Source organism: Anopheles darlingi, chromosome X (assembly GCF_943734745.1).
Source record: "Anopheles darlingi chromosome X, idAnoDarlMG_H_01, whole genome shotgun sequence".
NCBI lineage: Eukaryota > Metazoa > Arthropoda > Insecta > Diptera > Culicidae > Anopheles > Anopheles darlingi.
In genome coordinates this window covers 1,309,774-1,328,323 of record NC_064873.1, presented here as the reverse complement: position 1 = coordinate 1,328,323, position 18,550 = coordinate 1,309,774, and the positions used below count along the sequence as shown (strand labels likewise).

General features: G+C 52.1%; 2 protein-coding genes across 2 annotated transcripts; one reads left to right on the top strand and one right to left on the bottom strand.

The window, feature by feature from the left end:
• Nucleotides 1-415: 415 nt before the first annotated feature.
• LOC125949527 (nose resistant to fluoxetine protein 6-like) lies at nucleotides 416-3,986 on the top strand. Its single transcript, XM_049676653.1, has 4 exons — nucleotides 416-547; nucleotides 1,996-2,389; nucleotides 2,449-2,749; nucleotides 2,826-3,986. The coding sequence occupies exons 1-4, from the start codon at nucleotides 430-432 to the stop codon at nucleotides 3,975-3,977; spliced, it is 1,965 nt and encodes a 654-aa protein (XP_049532610.1). The 5' UTR covers nucleotides 416-429; the 3' UTR covers nucleotides 3,978-3,986.
• Nucleotides 3,987-4,094: 108 nt separating this feature from the next.
• LOC125952309 (nuclear factor of activated T-cells 5-like) lies at nucleotides 4,095-17,054 on the bottom strand. The gene is made up of 7 exons (XM_049681772.1): nucleotides 16,715-17,054; nucleotides 14,618-15,152; nucleotides 11,131-12,002; nucleotides 10,839-11,056; nucleotides 10,328-10,730; nucleotides 6,650-8,956; nucleotides 4,095-6,554 (listed from the first exon to the last, which is right to left on the bottom strand). Exons 1-7 carry the CDS (start codon nucleotides 17,052-17,054, stop codon nucleotides 6,550-6,552), a joined length of 4,680 nt encoding a protein of 1,559 aa, XP_049537729.1. The 3' UTR covers nucleotides 4,095-6,549.
• Nucleotides 17,055-18,550: the final 1,496 nt, after the last annotated feature.

Below are 18,550 nucleotides of genomic sequence, written 5' to 3'. Positions count from 1 at the left end.
CTTATCGTACGAGCTGGTTAATCGGAGTAGTACCACTTGAGCTGCTGCTACTGCTACTAGCTGCTTAAGAAACGCATATGTCTGCGTGTGTGTGTGTGTGATCGCACGTGAAAGAGTGTGTCAAGTGGCACGTCCGGGTCCGGGTTAGTGGCCACTACCAGCAGCTACCCCAAGCTAACCAGTATAAAGTGCCGGGCACACCGAGCCACCGCGGCTCATTTGTGCTTTGTCGGACGTTGTCTTCGGTTGTGTTCGGTTGTGTTGTGTTGTGGCCCCCGTTCTTCATCCAGTGATAACTCCGCTACGCCAGAAACGTCTGCTGCAACCATGTACCGGTTGATCGGATGGCTACTACTACTGCTGATGGGACTAGTGGTGGTAGTGGCCGAGCCGGCGACATTTGGCTCGGATTTCGCCCCCGCAACAACGATGCTTGCCAGCATCGTCGGTGGGCTGCGGCCACGAACGGGGAACGATACGGTCTGCGATCTGCAGCTCGCCGCCCTGCTCGCTGGCCTGCAGGCGAAGGAGCTGTGGGCCCTGGAGTGTAAGTAACGTTAGGGAACGCGCGGCGCAACTCAACAACAATCAAGCTCCGATCGATCCAACCATCCATCAAAGCCTTTTTGCATGAGTAAAGAGGACGCCTCGTCGCAAGCGCACGTTGAAGACGTTACTCAGAATAGTCCCTAGCGTTCGAAACTGGTACTTGATGCCCTCGATGCTAGGCGAAAGGGGTTGAGAGGAGAAGGTACACATGTTCAACGGCTTAACGGGGCTATGTTCGAGTGCACTATAACTGGCTCACCGGTTTTCCCTCCCTCATCGCCTACGGTCTCGTCATCTAACGGTCGCGTAAACCACTTAGCTGCTGTATTTTACACTTTAAGTTCTTCTACTACAGCGCACAAAGCTCGCCCAAGTGGTCCAAACATCTAAAAGCGTGAATCAGTCGCTGCAAGAGCTTTTTTGGAAGATTTGTTTGGTGCAGAAACTATTCGACTTCACTTTTTTCAACCGAATATCATACTAAACGTCAACCTTTCCAAAATCTAGGAAAGGCAAATCTACAAAAATCGATGCCTTTTTGCCGTTTGCCCATCATAGGTTTGCTGCTGGATCATCGGAAATATGCAAATCACTAATTGTTGGTAGGATTATAAATGTATCCAGGTCGAGGCACCGTCGAGTTTTTGTTCAATTTTCAACATTTCGATTGTTGGCGGATTTTTGAAGATGCCTTTTCGATGTTGCCTCAAAAACTGAGTCTTACAAAAATGTTTTAAACATTTTTTATAAAAACTCGACGGGGCAAATAGTGCACAGATGATAGCTTTTTGTGTTACGATGGACACCGAAAAACGTAGGTTTTTGGGAAAACGCGCTTCAAAGATGCGAGATGCATTGAGTCAAAAAGCATAATATCTTTTTCCGTTTTGCTCCAATTGAGCTCAAGATTTTACACAATACTCTTAGCAAGAATAAGCACTCATAAGCAAAAATATAAAAAGTAAATGCGAAGAAATCTTTTTTTTAATATTTTTTTAATTATGTAAAGTGTAGTTTTTTGAGGCAATATCGAAAAAAGCATCACTTTTTCAATTTCAAAAATCTGCCAAAAATCGAAAAAAGGAAAATTTAACAAAAACTCAACGGTGCTACCTGGATAAACTTATAACCTAACAAAAGAATATTCATTTAAATGTTTCTGATAACCCAGCACGTGGCTACGATGGGCACCGCGCAAAAAGTACATTTTTGCAAACGTGCCCTTCTAGATTGGATGCCATGAACGTAATTTTCGTCAAATCTTTCCCAAAACGGAACCAAACATGCTTGAAAAGTTAACGTTTAATATGACATTCCCTTGAAAAAGTTAAGTTGAATGGTTTTTGCACAAAAAATCGTCAAAAATAAGCCTTTTTTGACCCGAAATAACCAAAGCCCCCTCTTAAATAACATGGATCTCTCTCGCACACACAAACACACACACAGTTGGTGATGCCTGGGGTAAGCTGCCGGCCGGTGTGCTGGCGGGTAACTTCTACGAGCTCGGCCACTACGATCAGTGCGTGGGATTGCGGCACGAGGTTAGCTCCTCCCCGGGCGGCGGCGGCGGCGCCATCGAGGGTCGCTACTGTCTCCTCACCGTACCGCTCGACTCAATCCTGCCAAAACCCCAGCACCACCACCAGCCCGAGCTCCAACAACAGCGCATCATGCCTGGTACGTCGGCCGGTGTCTGGGCGATACACCTCGGTGCCTGCCTGCCCGCCACCTGTACCGCCGATCACATCCTCCAGCGGCTCAACACAAGCGTGGTGCCGGTGAGCGGTCTGGTGTGCAGCTCCACCGTACCACCCCTCGGTACCGCTCAGTTCCTCGCAATGTAAGCCTTCTCCTTCCTCCTTTCGATTCCATTTCGATTCCAATATTCCGTCTCTTTAGTGGACTGTTTGCCACGATCGGACTACTGGTGCTCGCCAGCACCGTTTACGATGTGTTGGTGGTGCGCTGGTTAATGCCGGCACCGGACCATCATCCCATCCTCACCATCTGCTCACTGTACACCAACGTACGCAAACTACTGGCCACGACCCCGGGGGTGGAACGTGACGCCAGCAAGAAGTCCAGCACGATCGACTGCATCCACGGTATCCGGGTGCTCTCGATGGTGTGGGTCGTGTTTAGCCACAATTACGTCCGGATCGGGATGGTACCGCTGCTCAACTCACCGGTCATACTGACCGTAAGTAACCCCCTTTCCAGTATTCACGACAACACACACGCTCACTGCTCTCTCTCTCTCTCTCTCGTGCTGGTAGTGGTTACGTTCGTACCACAGTATGGTGGTGGTTGCATCGACCGTTTCGGTCGATACGTTCTTCCTGCTGAGCGGGCTGCTCACCTGCTGGAGCATCCTGAACGCGCTCGATCGGTCCCCGGGTGGCCGGTTAAACTTACCGGTCATGTACGCACACCGTTACCTCCGGTTGACCCCCGCGCTCGCTGCCCTCATCCTCTACACGGCCACCCTGATGCGGTACAGTGGTTCCGGACCGTTCTGGGACGGTGCGATGACGTTGATGGCCGATAACTGTCGCACCTACTGGTGGTCGACGCTACTGTACATCCAGAACTACGTTAACCCGACCGAACTGTGCCTCGGTCACTCGTGGTACCTATCGGTCGATATGCAGCTCTACCTGTGCGCCCCGCTGCTGGTGTATCCGTTGTGGCGTTGGGGTCACCGGGTGCTGCTACCACTCGGTGCCCTGCTGCTCACCTCGATGCTTACCGTGTTCGTGCTGTTTCTGGTGTACGATCTGCGGCTCTCGTTTCTGGCGGTCGATGGTGAGCGGCTCCGGCACCGGTACACCTACTATCCGACTCATACGCGCGCCGGTGCCTGGTTGGTCGGGGTCGGTTACGGTTACGCCCTTCAGCGTACCCGGAAGAGGCACGTTCGGCTCGCACCGTGGCTCGTCTTTGTCGGTTGGCTGGTGGCGGCCGGCACGATGGCCACCATCCTGCTTACCGCTTACCCGCTCCACCAGCCCGATTACGCGCAGCTACCGGTTGTGGTGGACGCGACGTACGAGGCACTGAATCGGGTTGCTTGGGCCGCGGCCATCGGTTGGATTATTTTCGCGTGCGTCAACGGGTACGGTGGGGTGGTTGATCGGTTTCTCGGTGCACCCGGCTGGCAACCGTTCGGGCGGCTCTCGTACGCGATCTATCTGCTGCATCTACCGATCCAGCTGATGATGGCCGGGAGTATACGGCAACCGTACTACTTTAGCGATCTGCTCGCCACGTACCAGTTTTGGGGTGACCTCGGGTTTACCTGTACGCTGGCCCTGCTCTGGGTGCTCCTGTTCGAGTCGCCCATCATCGGGCTCGAGAGGATACTGTTCCGAACCCGTGGTGGTGGTGGTGGTGAACGCGACCGCGCGACAACCGATCGTGGTAAGTAATTCCCTTTTTGTGTTTTTTTTTTTACCATTTTTACCTCTCTCTAACACGTGTTTTTTTCTCATTTCCTACTGGCTGCAGCCGTTGACCATTGCAAGACGGAGGGGCCGGGTGTGGTCGCCGATTCCCTGCCGGCCAGCAAAAACCTGCATCACTCCCTGACACTACAAACCGCCCGACTGTAGCCAGTAAAAGACGACGAACGACGACGATTTTGTTTGGTTTTACTTTCGAATACGGAAACAGATATAACGGGTATTTATAATGATCATAATCGTAATAATATATTGTTAATAGTAATAATAATAATAATCATAATCATAATAATAATAACAATAGTAATAATAATGATGATGCATCCTGCTAGCGGCTAATGACTATCGAGAATGAGACGGCTGTAAAGGGGGCCCCACTCTGCACTCTGCACCTCACTGCACTGCACACTGTTGTTTTCTTTTTCAATCGGCTTTTTCATCATCCTTCATTTCATCACTTCGTCTGCCTCCTGCTGCTTCTGCCTTTTTTGAATTTAATTCTATAGTATAATATGCACGTGGCCCTACGCCTCCTCTCTCTATTGTGTTTGGGTTGATATTGACAGGACATGGCACACCTTATGGCCCTCCCCCCCCTGCCTATCTACAGCTTTGTAAATACGCTACGACACCTCTTCTATTTTTTTTCTCTCTCTCTCTCTTTTCTCTTCGTATCGATCTTTTATTTTCACGCGAAATGCCATTAAACAAAAGAAAAGTAAATGATAGGATTAAGCCTAGAGCTACAGTGCAGCGCCCGCAGCAATCAACCGGAGAAACAGAAAACAGAACCGTTGAGCGAAAATCGAATTCGAATTCGTTTCAAATAGTGGGCTTTTAAAACAAGGATTCAAAGAGACAAAGAACCCATCCGAAAGCCCGTCTATTTTCCCAGGATCATGGTGATTATGGCCTTGGTTTCGAATTGGTTTGGTGTGAATTGTGTTTTGGTCGTGCACGGGCCACCAGGCGCCTCCATCAGGACGAGGGTGAAAAAATGAAAAACAGTAGCTAAAACGTGTTCCATGGAAACGCACGCTCGGTAAACGTGCCTTTTTTTTGCGGGAAAATTGAGAAAAGTGCGCGAAAAAAGTGTAAATCAAAGTGCAATTGCAACTTTCTTCGTTCACTATTTGTGCAAAATGTGCAAACGGTATTATCATTATCAATTATCATAGTGTTTTGATTTCTTTCCGACCGTATCGGCAATAAAGGAAGCTCGCGAGCACCGCAGCCGTGTGTGTGTGCAGTAGTTCTTGTAAAATCAATATTATTTGTAAACTCCAAATTGTGCGCCCACCAAGGGCCAATGGCGGCGCTAAATCAATAAACAAAATAGTAATAATAATAATAATAATAATAATAATATAGGTAATGGCAATATAAATAAAAGTAATGATAATCATAATAGTACAGTTCGGAGAAACGAGGAGCTACCGCGAGGTCATCGTACAAGAGGTGAAGAAAACCGAAGAAAAACGAGCAAAAAGTTAGAAAAGTGAGGGACGAACTCCTGGACGAATATACGCGTCAGTGCCTCACGATTGGCCAGCAACCATGCCAACAAGAACGTCAAGGGCTGGAATAAGGCCACACGCAAAGTTTGCCCTTTCACGAAACCAACACACAATCACATTTCTCTATCATTCCCACAAGCCCATGCAGACGCCAATTTGAAACCTTGATTTCAAGACATTTACATTTTTAAATAGATACTAATAGGTATGCGAACTGAAAATAAATCAACAAGTTGGCCAACAAAGTTCCTAAGCCCTCTCCTAAGCCCCTGATCCATTACTGATTATCATATACTAGATGTTCCGCAGGGAACATTCTGAGATGGCACGCATAGCGGCGGTAATGAGAATATAACAATTACAACCCTGCAAGCTGTCATTCATCAAACCCTAACAATGAGACAAACAGAGAGAGAGAAGCTGAATGGAGGTAGTTGCCTGTATAAAATTGTATACAGAAGTATTAATACTTCGTTGTGATCACGTAGCGCGAGTTGTACTTTGGTAAATGATAGTGTAATTTGCCTTTCTTTGTCTACTTTAAATGTTACGCTTCTAAATACTAAAGTCATTATGACGGGATTCTTAACGCGAATCCAGAATCGCTGAAAATCATCAAAACAAAACAAAAAACGGGACAATAAAATTTGGCACTGCACTGCACATTCGCACATCGCTTACTATTTCTGTTCTGTATCGCTTCTCTTTTTAGTGAGTGTTGTTAGCCTGTAAGGCCGAGCGGGATGAAGCGAGCACTTCGTATCCTGATCTTACTTACTGCCTAGAAACATTCTGCAATTTCAAAGTACCATCGTTAACGCCCTAATTACAGCCGATTTGTAACATTTCCAATCCGTTCTTCAACATCTTTGGGAAACTCAATTTAAACTTAACCTATCGTTAATAGTTAACAAGACATTTGTCTGAAGCACTTGCCTGTTTCAGTTCCCAAGGCTACTTCATAATCATTTTACCGGGACACGTTCATTCCAGTATGTGATGGCGGGGGGTGGGGGAGCTTTTCATACTGAAAAGAAACAAAAAAAAACACACGCATGAATCAATTGCTTTGTGTCTACTCCCTTTTGCAGCCACCACTATCCACGGCAATCATTTACTCACTTGTATCAAATGCATTCGGGCAAATGAAGCGGATCAGCTCGTTTTCACTCATGGCGGTCACGTCCCGTGATCTATCCATCATCGATCGAATGCCTACCGGCTGGGGGGCACCGACACCGAGCGCTCGGAGCGGCATTGGCACCATCGGAGATTGGCCACCGGAGGCAGCGCTAACGGCCGGTGCAGTGGAGGTATCCATCGGTTGCTGGGTCGGCTGTGGTAGTGGTGCGGACTGTGGTTGCGGTTGCGGCAGCGGCAGCGACTGTTCGGTTACCATCGCCACCGCTGGTGGTGGACCAATTTCCATCTTCTCCGGCAGTGGCTGAACGGCGGCCAGCGACTGTGCAACCGCTTCCTGCGCCTGGGCATGAACCACTGCTTCTTGCTGCTGTTGCTGTAGCTGTTGCTGCTGCAGCAACTCATTCATTAATGAATTGAAGACATGTTGTTGCTGCTGTTGCTCCTGCTGCTGCTGCTGCTGCTGCTGCTGCTGCTGTTGTTGTTGCTCTTGTTGTTGCTGCTGCTGCTGTTGCTGCTGCTGCTGCTGCTGATGATGATGATGTTGGTGATGGTGGTGCTGTTGTTGCTGTTCATGCAACTGTTGCTGTTGCTGCTGCTGCTGCTGATGCATTTGATGTCTCTGCTGGTCCTGCATATGCTGATGGTGCTGCATTTGCTGCTGATGCTGCTGTTCTTGCTGCTGCTGTTGTTGATGATGTTGCATGTGCTGTTGATGATGCTGTTCCTGTTGCTGCTGCTGCTGCTGCTGCTGTTGCGAATGCACTTGATGTTGATGTTGCTGCTGGTGGTCCATCGCTGGGGCCACGAAATGAGGTGGTACAGGTTGTAGGGTCGGCGAACAGTTGGTTGCAACGGTGAGTATCTCGGGTGTACTCATCGAGATAATCGTATCGATCGTTTTCTGTGTCGCGTGCGATGGCTCCTGGGCTGTTAGTATTTCTGCGGCCGCATTAAGTATAATATCCTGGACCGCTTTCTTCGTTTCCTCGCGGTGCGCAAGCACCACATCAGCCACCGCCGCACCGCGGTCCATCGGCATCATTGCGACGGTGGCTGGTGGCAGTAGTTGAACGGCGGCTGCCGCAGCAATCGCTACGTCCACCACACTGTTCGGTTTCTGCTGCTGCATCAGCAAGTCTTGCGAATGTTGCAAGATCGAACCTACCACCGCTGCAGCCGCTGCTTCGTTCCTCGAAATGGCGAGGCTGGGCAGATCGAGCAGGCCACCGTTTTGCTGGTTGGTTTGGTCGTGTTGCTGCTGCTGCTGTTCCAGCTGCTGCTGCTGTTGCTGCTGCTGCTGCATTTGTGGTTGCGGTTGCTGCTGTTGGATTAACACGTCCGTCCCAAGCTGTACGTTAAACTGTTGAGTCACTGCAGCAGCCATGGCATCGCTTTGCCCGTCCGTAGACAACCTAGCACTGTTGACGGCAATCATCTGTTCCATCTGTTCAGCCGTTGTCGATGAACTGAGCTGTTGCTGTTGTTCCTGCTGCTGCTGCTGCTGCTGTTGTTGCTGTTCGAGTTGCTGCTCGAGTTGCTGCTGCTGCTGTTGCTGCTGTTGCTGTTGTTGCTGATGATGATGATGAAGATGATGCTGCTGCTGCTGTTGCTCCTGTTGTTGTTGCTGCTGAAGCTGATGCTGCTGCTGTTGCTGCTGTTGCTGCTGCTTTGGCAGTAGATTTTGTTCGGTCTCAAGGCAGATACCTAGTTCCTTTGAGTCGCAGCCCGGCGATTGCGCTGCATCGTTCGCGTTCAGCAACGAGTTTGCATTGATGGTTTGGCGTAGGTCTGTCGGCCTACCGAATACAGCATTCATACGGTTGGCCAGCGATAGCATGCAACCGGTACTAGCAGTGCCATTTTCCAGCACGTCCATCAAACGCTGCGGTTCCGGTCCGAGCAATGACATGTTCGAAGAGCTATCCTCAGTTATATCCATGCTCGGTAGCCGGACGCTACGACGCCGGTAGAGTTGGTACAGCGCTGGCAACCCATCCAGCGAATTGTCAGCGGCACTGGGGAACCGATCGAGTGTTTCGTCATCCAGCAAGCTTCCGCTGCGCGTTTCCAGTAGCTCCGGTTTGAAGTTGGGAGGCGAGGCGCCCGTAAATGGAGACGTTGGCTGCGCTTGCTGCTGCGATGGCTGCTGATCCATTGCCAGCGACGATGACAACACGTTGGTCATCGGAGGCATCATGCCCCCCTCTAGCCCGATGTCCATTGAGGTCGGTGCGCTTTGCATGAACACGGTCTGCATATCACGTGAGCTTCCCTCCTCGTACTTAACTAAAAATGTGCCCATTGACAGGCAACCAATGCAAAGTAGAAAAACAAGAGAATTGTGTTTTTTGTTGTTGTCAGAACAAGGGAAAATGAAGGGTAACAGGGGTACGCATTGGGATGATATGGGATCGCACAAGCGATTGAGACAATTTGAGATGCCAAAACCAGTAACAAAAAGAAACTAAAACACAACAAAAAAACAAGTCTACAAAACACGGGGATTCGCGTGCTCGAATCCGTCGTAGTTTGTACGTACTATTGCAAACCACTAACGCGCCAGCGGCGAGTGAAACTACTACCAAGCTACACACAATGTCCCTTTTTCTATGACGTGGTTGTTACACACATACGGGAGGACACACAAAAAAAAAATCAGGGACATACTACAACTGAAGATGCGATAGAGATCTGCAATACGGAGTGCAAAAACGTAAAAAAGGGGTTCGTAAACCCCATAAAACAAATGGCGTAATCAGAAGTAGCCCCTGTTTTAGACGGGCTGAACATAACTTGAGAGCGTTTCGTGCCGCTTATCGAAACAAAAAACATATGTCAAACTAAAGCCAAAACGTTATTAGGTACAGCTACCAAACAGCTACTACAGAAACGTAATGCAACAATCGTTGATTTTGCGCGCTGCGCTCCCAAAATGAAGATTTCTAGCAAACAGAGCAACAAATGGATACCAATTCAACCTAACGCTCGCTGTTTCGTTCGTACGCTGCGAATCTACGAGCCACGCAACATGGCGAAACAAATGGGAACAAAACCAATAGAGAGAGAGAGATAGAGAGAGCGAGAGAGAAAGGAGAAAACCATAACGGGCTACCACGAAAGTAGCACCTTAGCGAAATGGCATTCCTAGGGCATTGCAAAAGCCAAAAATGCAGATGTACGGAACTAGCTATTAAGTTGATGGGAAGGAAGTTGTGGTACCGTTACCTTCACCACCGCTTGCGCGCACGAGTGCTTTCGAGGTTACTTTTGAGGGCTGACGAAAGAGATGCCACAGGTGAATACAGGAAGAGAGAGAGAGATAGAGAAAGAGAGAGAGAGAGAAAGAAAGAGAGAGAGCGAGCGAGGCCACGATAGCTAAAACACTATGCAATGGCAGTGGCAGGAGCACGCATCACGCAAACCGGCGGCTGACTATCCGTCCGCACTCCATTCCTTGGCAACTGGTGGCTGTTGGCAAAAAAGGGGGGCCCATTTTTTGGGCAGTGGAAGATGGAAGGGAAGGAGGATAAGCGGTCGTGCACATTTGTAACACCAGGTTTCCGTCCCTTCCTGTTAGCGCGCGCGCTCTGATATGATTTCGAGGAATCGCTTCAGTGCAAGACAAAGGCGTATTAAGCGTAATGGCGGTTTAGATACCTTCGTTGACGTTCGCTGAAAACAGCAGATTCACTGCGGCATCGTTAACAGCGTCCACCGATGCGACGGAAGCGCCAGCCGATGCGACGGCCGCGGCAAAAGGCCTAAACATAGGTAGCTGATGCTCCTGCTGCTGCTGTTGCTGCTGTTGCTGCTGCGACTGCGGCTGCTGCTGCTGCTGCTGTGGTTGCGGTTGTTGTTGCTGATGTGCTGGATGAGCCGGTACCATCGACAGCATCCGGGCATCCCGCTCGCCCACACCACAGAAGCACGTCCGCTTCGGATAGTAGATGAAATCGTGCGCCTCGCTTCTTCTGCCGCCGGAGAGAACGTACATTTTCACGGTTGACGGTTCCACGATGTCCTGCCGATCGTACGGTGGTACCGTACAGACGAGATGCGTCTGCAAAACACACACACACACACACAAGCACAAAAAAATGTAAGCAAGTAAACCATTTGCTACCCAGATGATTGATCGCCGAGTTTCAATTGCAACTTTTTAACTTACATGCTGCAAATACTCCTTGTTCGGTAGGACGGCTTGCTCCCACGGTGCTACGGCAACCGTGCCCGAGCGATCGACGAGCGGCTGGACTCGGCGCCGCTGAAACACCACCCGCGTGTCCTTCAGGAAGTTCTTCCCGAACACGTACAGCTCCTGGCCACCTTCGACCGAGCAGGCCACAATCGAGGCCTTGCAGATCTCCGGTACGCCCGGTGGTTGCGCTGAGAAGAGAGAAACAATTAAAGCAAAACAAAAAACAGGTCAAACAGGCCGCTGGGCAGCTAAATCGACTTACTGCAGACGATTGGCTGGGAGGCAACGAGCAGCAGCTCCCCGCTGGTACCGCCCTTCTCGTCGTCCTCCATCAGCACGGTCCGGAACACCATCCGGCAGCGGGTCGACTTTTTCTTCGTGCGCGACGCCGTCTGATCCGGGAACCGGTACTCCACGTCGACGTTTCGCTCCTTCAGGATGCCGACACAGTCGCACGTCACCGTCATACCGGTTTCCGGCTTCAGTTCCATCTCCAGCACGGTCGTACCATTAATTTTCCGCTCGACACAGGCGGTCGAGTTTTTGCCCGTTACCCGGCACGCCTGGTAGAAGATGTGGGGTGTCGGTCGTCCCACATCGGTCCCGATGAACACCTGGAGCAGGGTCGGTTTGCTGTAACCGACGAGCCGCACCACCGGAAAGCCGTTTCCGCTCCGGTCCTTGATGGCACCGCGGGAACCCTCGGTCTGGTAGCGGGCCCGATGCTGCTGCTCCGGTTGCGCCACGATCACCAGCTGCACCTTGCCGTCCCGGTTAGCGCTGATGCCGGGTGCGGACAGTGCGGCACCGTACAGTGCCGCCACGTCCCCGTCCGGGCTCCGTCGGACGGTTCCCTGAGCTGCTGAGGCCGCTGAGAACTGTTCGTGCTGCTGCTGTGCACCATTCTGGCTGTTGGCTGGGGCAGTGAGTGCTGATGCTGCTGCTGCTGCTGCTGACGCCGTTAACGAGGCGATCGAGGAAAGGGACGACGCAGCCGAAAGGATGTTCGGCGAGGAGGCGCCAGTGCCAGGCACTGCTGCTGCTGCTGCTATCGTCGTCGACGACGACGCAACCTGCGATGGCAGTGATGGTTGCACCGCCGGTGGGACGGGTGATACTGACGAGGCTACCATTCTGGGCGCAACAGAAAGAAGAAGAAAAAACACACAAAAACACACAATGAGGAAGCAGAACATACAAAAGGGAAGGGGAACGAATCTTGTTTGTGATTTCGTGTGTGTGTTTTTGCAAGCTTGTAAAAAATAGATATTTGTGTTTTATACAAACAGCAATCTTGGTATTAGCTTAGATAAAAATCGTTCTTCAAATCTTTTATCTCATTATTCTTGCGCTATTCTGCTGCTGTATAAGGCGATTGCTAGGCGATCCTCTAAAGATTCGCAAAAAAGGACAGTAATTGAATACACCGTGTACTGGGCGAAACTGATTAACAAAGGGGCGAAATAATGCAGAAGCGTTTAAAACCCGATTAATTATAATATACAAATTTTCGAGATCATCAATTTTTTGCCCCTCACTTCGAGTTTGCTCAGAAACAGGACTCACTCACAACGTAACACAGGGGACAACAGTTACAAAGAGAGAGTAGCGGACAGGCTGCTACTACTGTACTGTACAGCCCACTGCTGCCTGTTCGCTATTGCCTGTCGATCGTCGATCCGATCGTCCCGCCCCGCGGCAACCACTCTAATTACCAACCATTCAACCGGTCTGGCCGGCTGGTGCTGGGGAGCTTCTCTGATGCTCTGGACGCACTAGAAGCTGCTAGTGATCTCTACCGACATGCGACGACGATGGCGAGCGACGTTTGCTTACCTTTGCGTATAAATATATATGTATGTATCCTATATACAGCCAAGAACCGGCCAAGAAAGGACCGAACAAGAGACTACAACACACACGCACACACTCACACACACAGCACAGCACAGAGAGCCGTTACTGTTTCCTCGCGCTCCTTGCACGAAGGATCCGCGGGAGAGAGAAAGAAAAAAAGGGGAGGGGGAGGTAATCGAAATCGGAACCAAAATTCCGGCACGCAGGATAATTAAAACGGAGATGAACGGACCGAGACGCCGAGTCGACTACGTTTGTCGGATTGCTCGAGAGAGATGCGAGTGTGCGCTCGACGATGGCTGGCGGACAACTGCCTGTTACTGTTGACCGCGCGCACTCGAGCGAGCGAGCGAGCGCCGAGTCATTGCATTTATGCACCATCACCATCACCACCACCTGCTACCGCCGCTATCGGACAATCCCGCAGTGCAAGCGTTCCCGCAGCCGCCGCCGCAAGACAATCAGCGCGACGCATCGCACAGCATCGAAGGGGGGAGGGAGGGAGGGTAAGGGATGGGGGGAGAAACTGCTCGAGATGAATTGTGGAGGTGGGTGGGTGGGTGGGATGCAGTGCGATGGTCCAGTCCAGATTCCAGTGAACGGACAGTTGTTCCGCCAGACACCAGTAATGCGTGTCCATGGTGGGGGTGGGGGAGGAGGAGCAGGGGTGCGGGGGGTGCTGGTGACTCTCGGTTAATCGTTCATCCCGCATCAATCGCAACCCAGACGAGAACAGGTCTACTGAGAGTCAACTTCTTCTAGTAGTAGTAGTAGTAGTAAGGTGTAGGGGTAGTAGAACGTAGCTCGAAGGGGCCGCCTATAAACCCTTGGCTGCCTTCAGATGACGCGCGAATGGCCGCTATTTCATTCGCTTACCATGTTAGACACTTGATTCGATAGTGTGCACGAGATGTTCCGCTACTCAGGTTGACACAATTTGGAGTACCTTTGCCTTTGCCTGCGGCGCCATTCGCTGTGCATGCAAGGGTTTGCTCTTTGCTCGGAGACCTGCCCTACCCTGGCCCTGCCCTGGCCCTGGCCCGGTGGCTTGGCTCAAGCGTACTCTCTCAGCCGGGTCAATAATTGGCATTGACGGGATCGACGCTACTGCACGCGAGGGAACGGTGTACCTGAACGGTGCATGCATGCATGTGCGTGAATCAACTCGCTCTCTTCCTTTCTTTTTCTCTCTTGCTCTCGCTCTCTCCCTCTCTCTCTTGCTTTCTGTTTCGCTCGTTCTATTCTTACCTTCTATTCGTTCCTGTATATGTCTGTGTGTGTGTGTCTGTGTGTGTGATCTAATCTTCAATCTCCGCTGCCACTCTCCCTCCCTTTATTCTGCCTCTCTCACCTCTCCTTTCGCCTTTGCTACTTTATCCGTCTGTCTGCGAGCGAGGGGTTCTGAGTGGTAGAAAAGGGCGGAGATGGAGAACGTGGTGGTGGTGGTGGTGGTTGGGGGTTGCAGGTGCAAGTGTAGTGCAATGATCGTGCAATGCAAATATCACGATCGATGGCGCCGGAACCACTAGCAAAACGCACGGGGGGGACGCCTCCGTTTACCCGGAATGCTAATCGGATCTGGCCCGTCTGCTCCGATCTGGTCTGATTCGGTTTCTCGTACGGGGTAGCCAGTGATGAAGGTGATCGAGAACACCACCACCGGGTGATTGCCTTGACGTCACGCAACCACCCCGTACTGGAGCCCCGTAAAGGAGGGAATTCCGCTCGCTTCAGCACCAGGCATGAGTGAATCATGGGAAGGTTTTTTTTTTTCTGTCCGGTTTCCTCCTCCGAGAAGGACCCGATTTCCTAAGAATGTGTGCAGTAGATCGCCACCCCTTGGGGCGCTTGGGGAAACCCTGCTTAGATCCCGGAAAGTAAGGACGACTCACCGAGTGTGGCCAGGATGTGGCTGTTGCTGTTGCTGTTGCTGCATCATCTGTTGCAGCTTCCGCTGCTGCTGCTGCTGAAAGGTGGTCCCCGGATCGGTTAGGCCATTACTGCCGAACGAAGGGACAGCGGCAGTGGTGTTGCTGTTACCACCACTAACTTGCAGTGCACGGAACCCGGCCTGCCCGGTCGGTGCTGGCTGCTGCTGGGCATGGCGTTTGGCACTGTTGGCGGTGGTCCGGCGAGCAGTGCGAGCCGATCGGTCGAAGCTGCCCGTCAGCTGCTGTGCGACCGTGGCACAGCTGGCGGCTACCGTACCGGCGTGCAGCGCCGACGCCGACCGACGCGTCATCTGGACACCGGCGACACCGGTGACACCGTTGCGGCCTGTGGCGGCCAGCTTCCCCGGGAGGACCTTGCCCCGCTTCGGCGGCAGCCGATGCGCAACGCTCCGGTGAAACTTGGACGATGGCGAACAGGACGAAGAGCCGGCTGCTCTGGGTCCTGGTGTGACGCGCAATCCTGCGTTTACCACCGCTGCGCGCAACCACCATCCGGAAGTGGAGCAGACATCGAGAAAGAGAGAGAAAGAGAAAGAGAGAAAGAGAGAGAGTAGTATTAGTCCGTGGTTGACGCATATAAAAACGCACCCTCGGCGCGCGTGACCCTCCCTGGATCCAGTTTGAGGCCCCGCAGGCGAACGAAAACGGGACCGTCATAATCGGAAACCGGAAATCGCTTGCATTCATGATGATGATGATGAGGATGATGGCGACCATTGGCGATCACAATCGCCATTACTCAACCTCCGCGGATTGCTCGAGGCCCTCGAGGCGGCGACGTACCAACGTAATACACAGGAACAGCAGGAACGCTATGTCCAGACCACACACCCCTCTTCCTCCTCCCCTTCCGGATGACCGGAGGTCATCGCGTTTGCTACGCGTAAAAGCACGCCAAGCAACGCTAAACACACGCACGCACACACACACAAGCGCGTGCGTTTCGTGTAACCGAAGCAGCCCAAAAAACAAAACCGGTCCAGCGAAACCGGTTTATCTTATCACTTGACACCTTCAGGGCCATGGTTGCCCGTGCCCGTGCCTTGTGCCCGTGTCCGTGCCCGTGTGTGTGTGTGCGAGTGTACTGATGACTCCTGTGCCGAGTGGTGTCGATGCGAAGCGAGAATCGAGAAGATGGAAACGAGTAAGTCACGAGCGCACGCGCCTGGCGGACTATTTTTGGACGCGGTGGCCGGATTTCGCACATTGGGAGACCGACCAAGGAACGAGGAACGAGTCCCCTTGCCTCACTTGTTGTTGTTGTCGCCACCGTCTCAGTTCCTTTTGTGTGTGCTTTGCTGCTGGAGCAAGCGAAACGCAAAAGGGGTTAAATGAGGGACAATGGGGTGCGAGGAGGAGGTTCTAATTTTGGAACTATCCAACCGAGCAAGTGCGTGTACTCCGCGGTATGGAGGTCCGGGCGGAGGATGGCGCCTTTCGAGTTGGCGCCTGGCGCGCACTTCCAAAAAGCTCTTCGACATCCAACACCGAACGATGGAATGGAGCGCGAAGACATCGCAGCACACAGTAACAGCTCGGGGCTACGAGGTTTTTGACAGAAGCCATACCAGCGCACCGCAACTGTCGATGCCAGTGGCCGTGGCCGTGAACTTGTGTTGAAGTATGCCTTTTTGGTAGGCTCCTAGGAACCCCCGCAATAGGCAATGGTTGGTTGTCGCTTAGGTTGGCAGACATAACACAGTTTCACAGTGAAACAGTGGCCTTGGGCCTGCGCAGTCTGAACGCCGTGGCCTGGGTCTGGCCAGCACGCCACGCTGCAAGCTCATCATCGCCGTTGAGATAACTGACGAAAGCGAAAGGCGTCTGGTCGGCGGCTGCGGCCGTGAGCTTATCGCACCAGCGCCACTAGCTTATCTGGGGGAGGCGAGGTGGCAGTCCCGTCCGGATACGGTGCGATGTCCGGATCGTTCTAATATTTGAGACCGACGACGGCCAGCACATCGTTGTGATGGTGTAAGCAAGAAGGAGAAGATGAACAGAGAAGATAGATCCTCTGGCGCTGGTGTGTTCGTTTACCTGTCGCCGACGACGAAGGTCCAATGTCCGGTGGTAGGACGACGGTCCGGGTACGCGCTGATACTGCCGGTGCCGTGGCCGTTGCTGCTGCTGCTGCGGCGGCGGCAGCTGCTGCAGCCGCTGCTGCTGCTGCAGCACCCGATGCTGCACCCGATGCTGCGCCGGATCGTATCATGGTAGCCCTATCGCTGGTGCCGATCATTCCCGGGCCAGTAGCGCGATAATGCCCCTGCCCACTGCCCGGAACCGTGGAGGGCGAGGTAAAGGGCGATTTCGGTGCTGTCTGCTGCGTTATCGGTGCCATTCCGCTGCGTACCGGCGAGGGACACTTGATCAGCATCCTTCCTGCTCCCTGCTGCTCCCTGCACGTCGATGATGACGACGACGGCGACGTCGTGGAGGGCCCCAAACGGCTAGACCGACATCGGGTCCGCGCTTCCTTTTTCTTCTCTCAACCAGCCAGCTGGCAACACCGCGAAACGTCACGACGCTGCTTTGGACCCTTTTTTTGGCGTGGTATTTCCCCTTCCGGACCACGGATTGATTGAATTGAATCTTTTCTTTCGTTTTCTCTTTCTTTCTTTCGCCGTCGTTGGCGATGTGGCGATGCTGCTGCTGCTACTGATTAATTGATTGTGTGCGTAGGGGAGGGAGAAGGGCTTGGGTGCGGGCCCACGGTGCAATCTGATCCGTGATCGACCGGAACCGTCAGCAACCGTGCTCTGGAACAACGAGGAAAGAGAACAAAGAAAAAACAAAACCCCCAGATTAACGAACGAGCGATCGATGGAGGAGTCTCTACAACACAACACTACTGTGTATTAGCACCACCGAAACCGAACCAAACCATGCTTCCCCATGGGCCACCGCCATTATCACCGCCACCGTTGGCGCCGGGAACGTGGGGAACGCGAGATGTGATTTCAAATCGCCAGAAAAAACGTACCAACAAAAAAAAAACACAAATGACGAAGCTTTTGCTTTGGAAAACGTCAGAAGGAAAAGCCGAACCCGTGTTGCTCGAAGCAACAGGTCATTAGGATCTGCTTCCACATGCGCACGCACACAAACACGTTACACGGGGCAGAGCATCCCGATTTTCCTTCGTTTTGACAAAACTAGATGGAATACTAATGTACGGTACGGGAATCGGAGGAAGCCCCCTCAGGAACAGTGTTCAGTGGGGTCTCTCATCCTCCAAAAAGGACCAGAGCTTGGTTTCCCGTTACAATCCTGCTGTTTGTGTGCACCAAAAACAAAAAAAGAGAGCATAGAACCAACGCGTTTTCGTGAACGCCACAACAAAAAGCCGAGCCCGTGCGCTCGAGCAACAGGTCATTAGTCTGCTTTCCACACACACACACACACACATGCACACCCGCACAAAAACACGCACGCACCCTCACAAACACGCGTTACACGGGGGTAAAGCATCCCTGAGCGAGCGGGAGGCTCAGTCAAAAACATCGACACTCCGGTCCGATGAGGCGACGGTCGACAACAAAAGGGTCTACGCCGGGCCAGGCCAATGCACCGATAATACGCGTCGCACACGCACGCACAAACCATCGAATGGAACGCAAGTGCTAAGAGCATGGCGACAAGATTACGCGGTGCGTACGCGTGCATATGAACGTGGTCGCCGTCACGAGGTAGGAAGGGGGTGGGGGGGAGGTGGTGGAGCACACATCCATGCACAGGATGGGAGGGAAAGAAAATCATAAGTAAACTATCTTGTCGCGCGGTAGCGCTCGAGATGCTCGATGAAGGGGCGTATGCCAAAGTCCATACATATGCCAAAATCCATACGCGATGCTATCCCGCGAAGATGGCGGC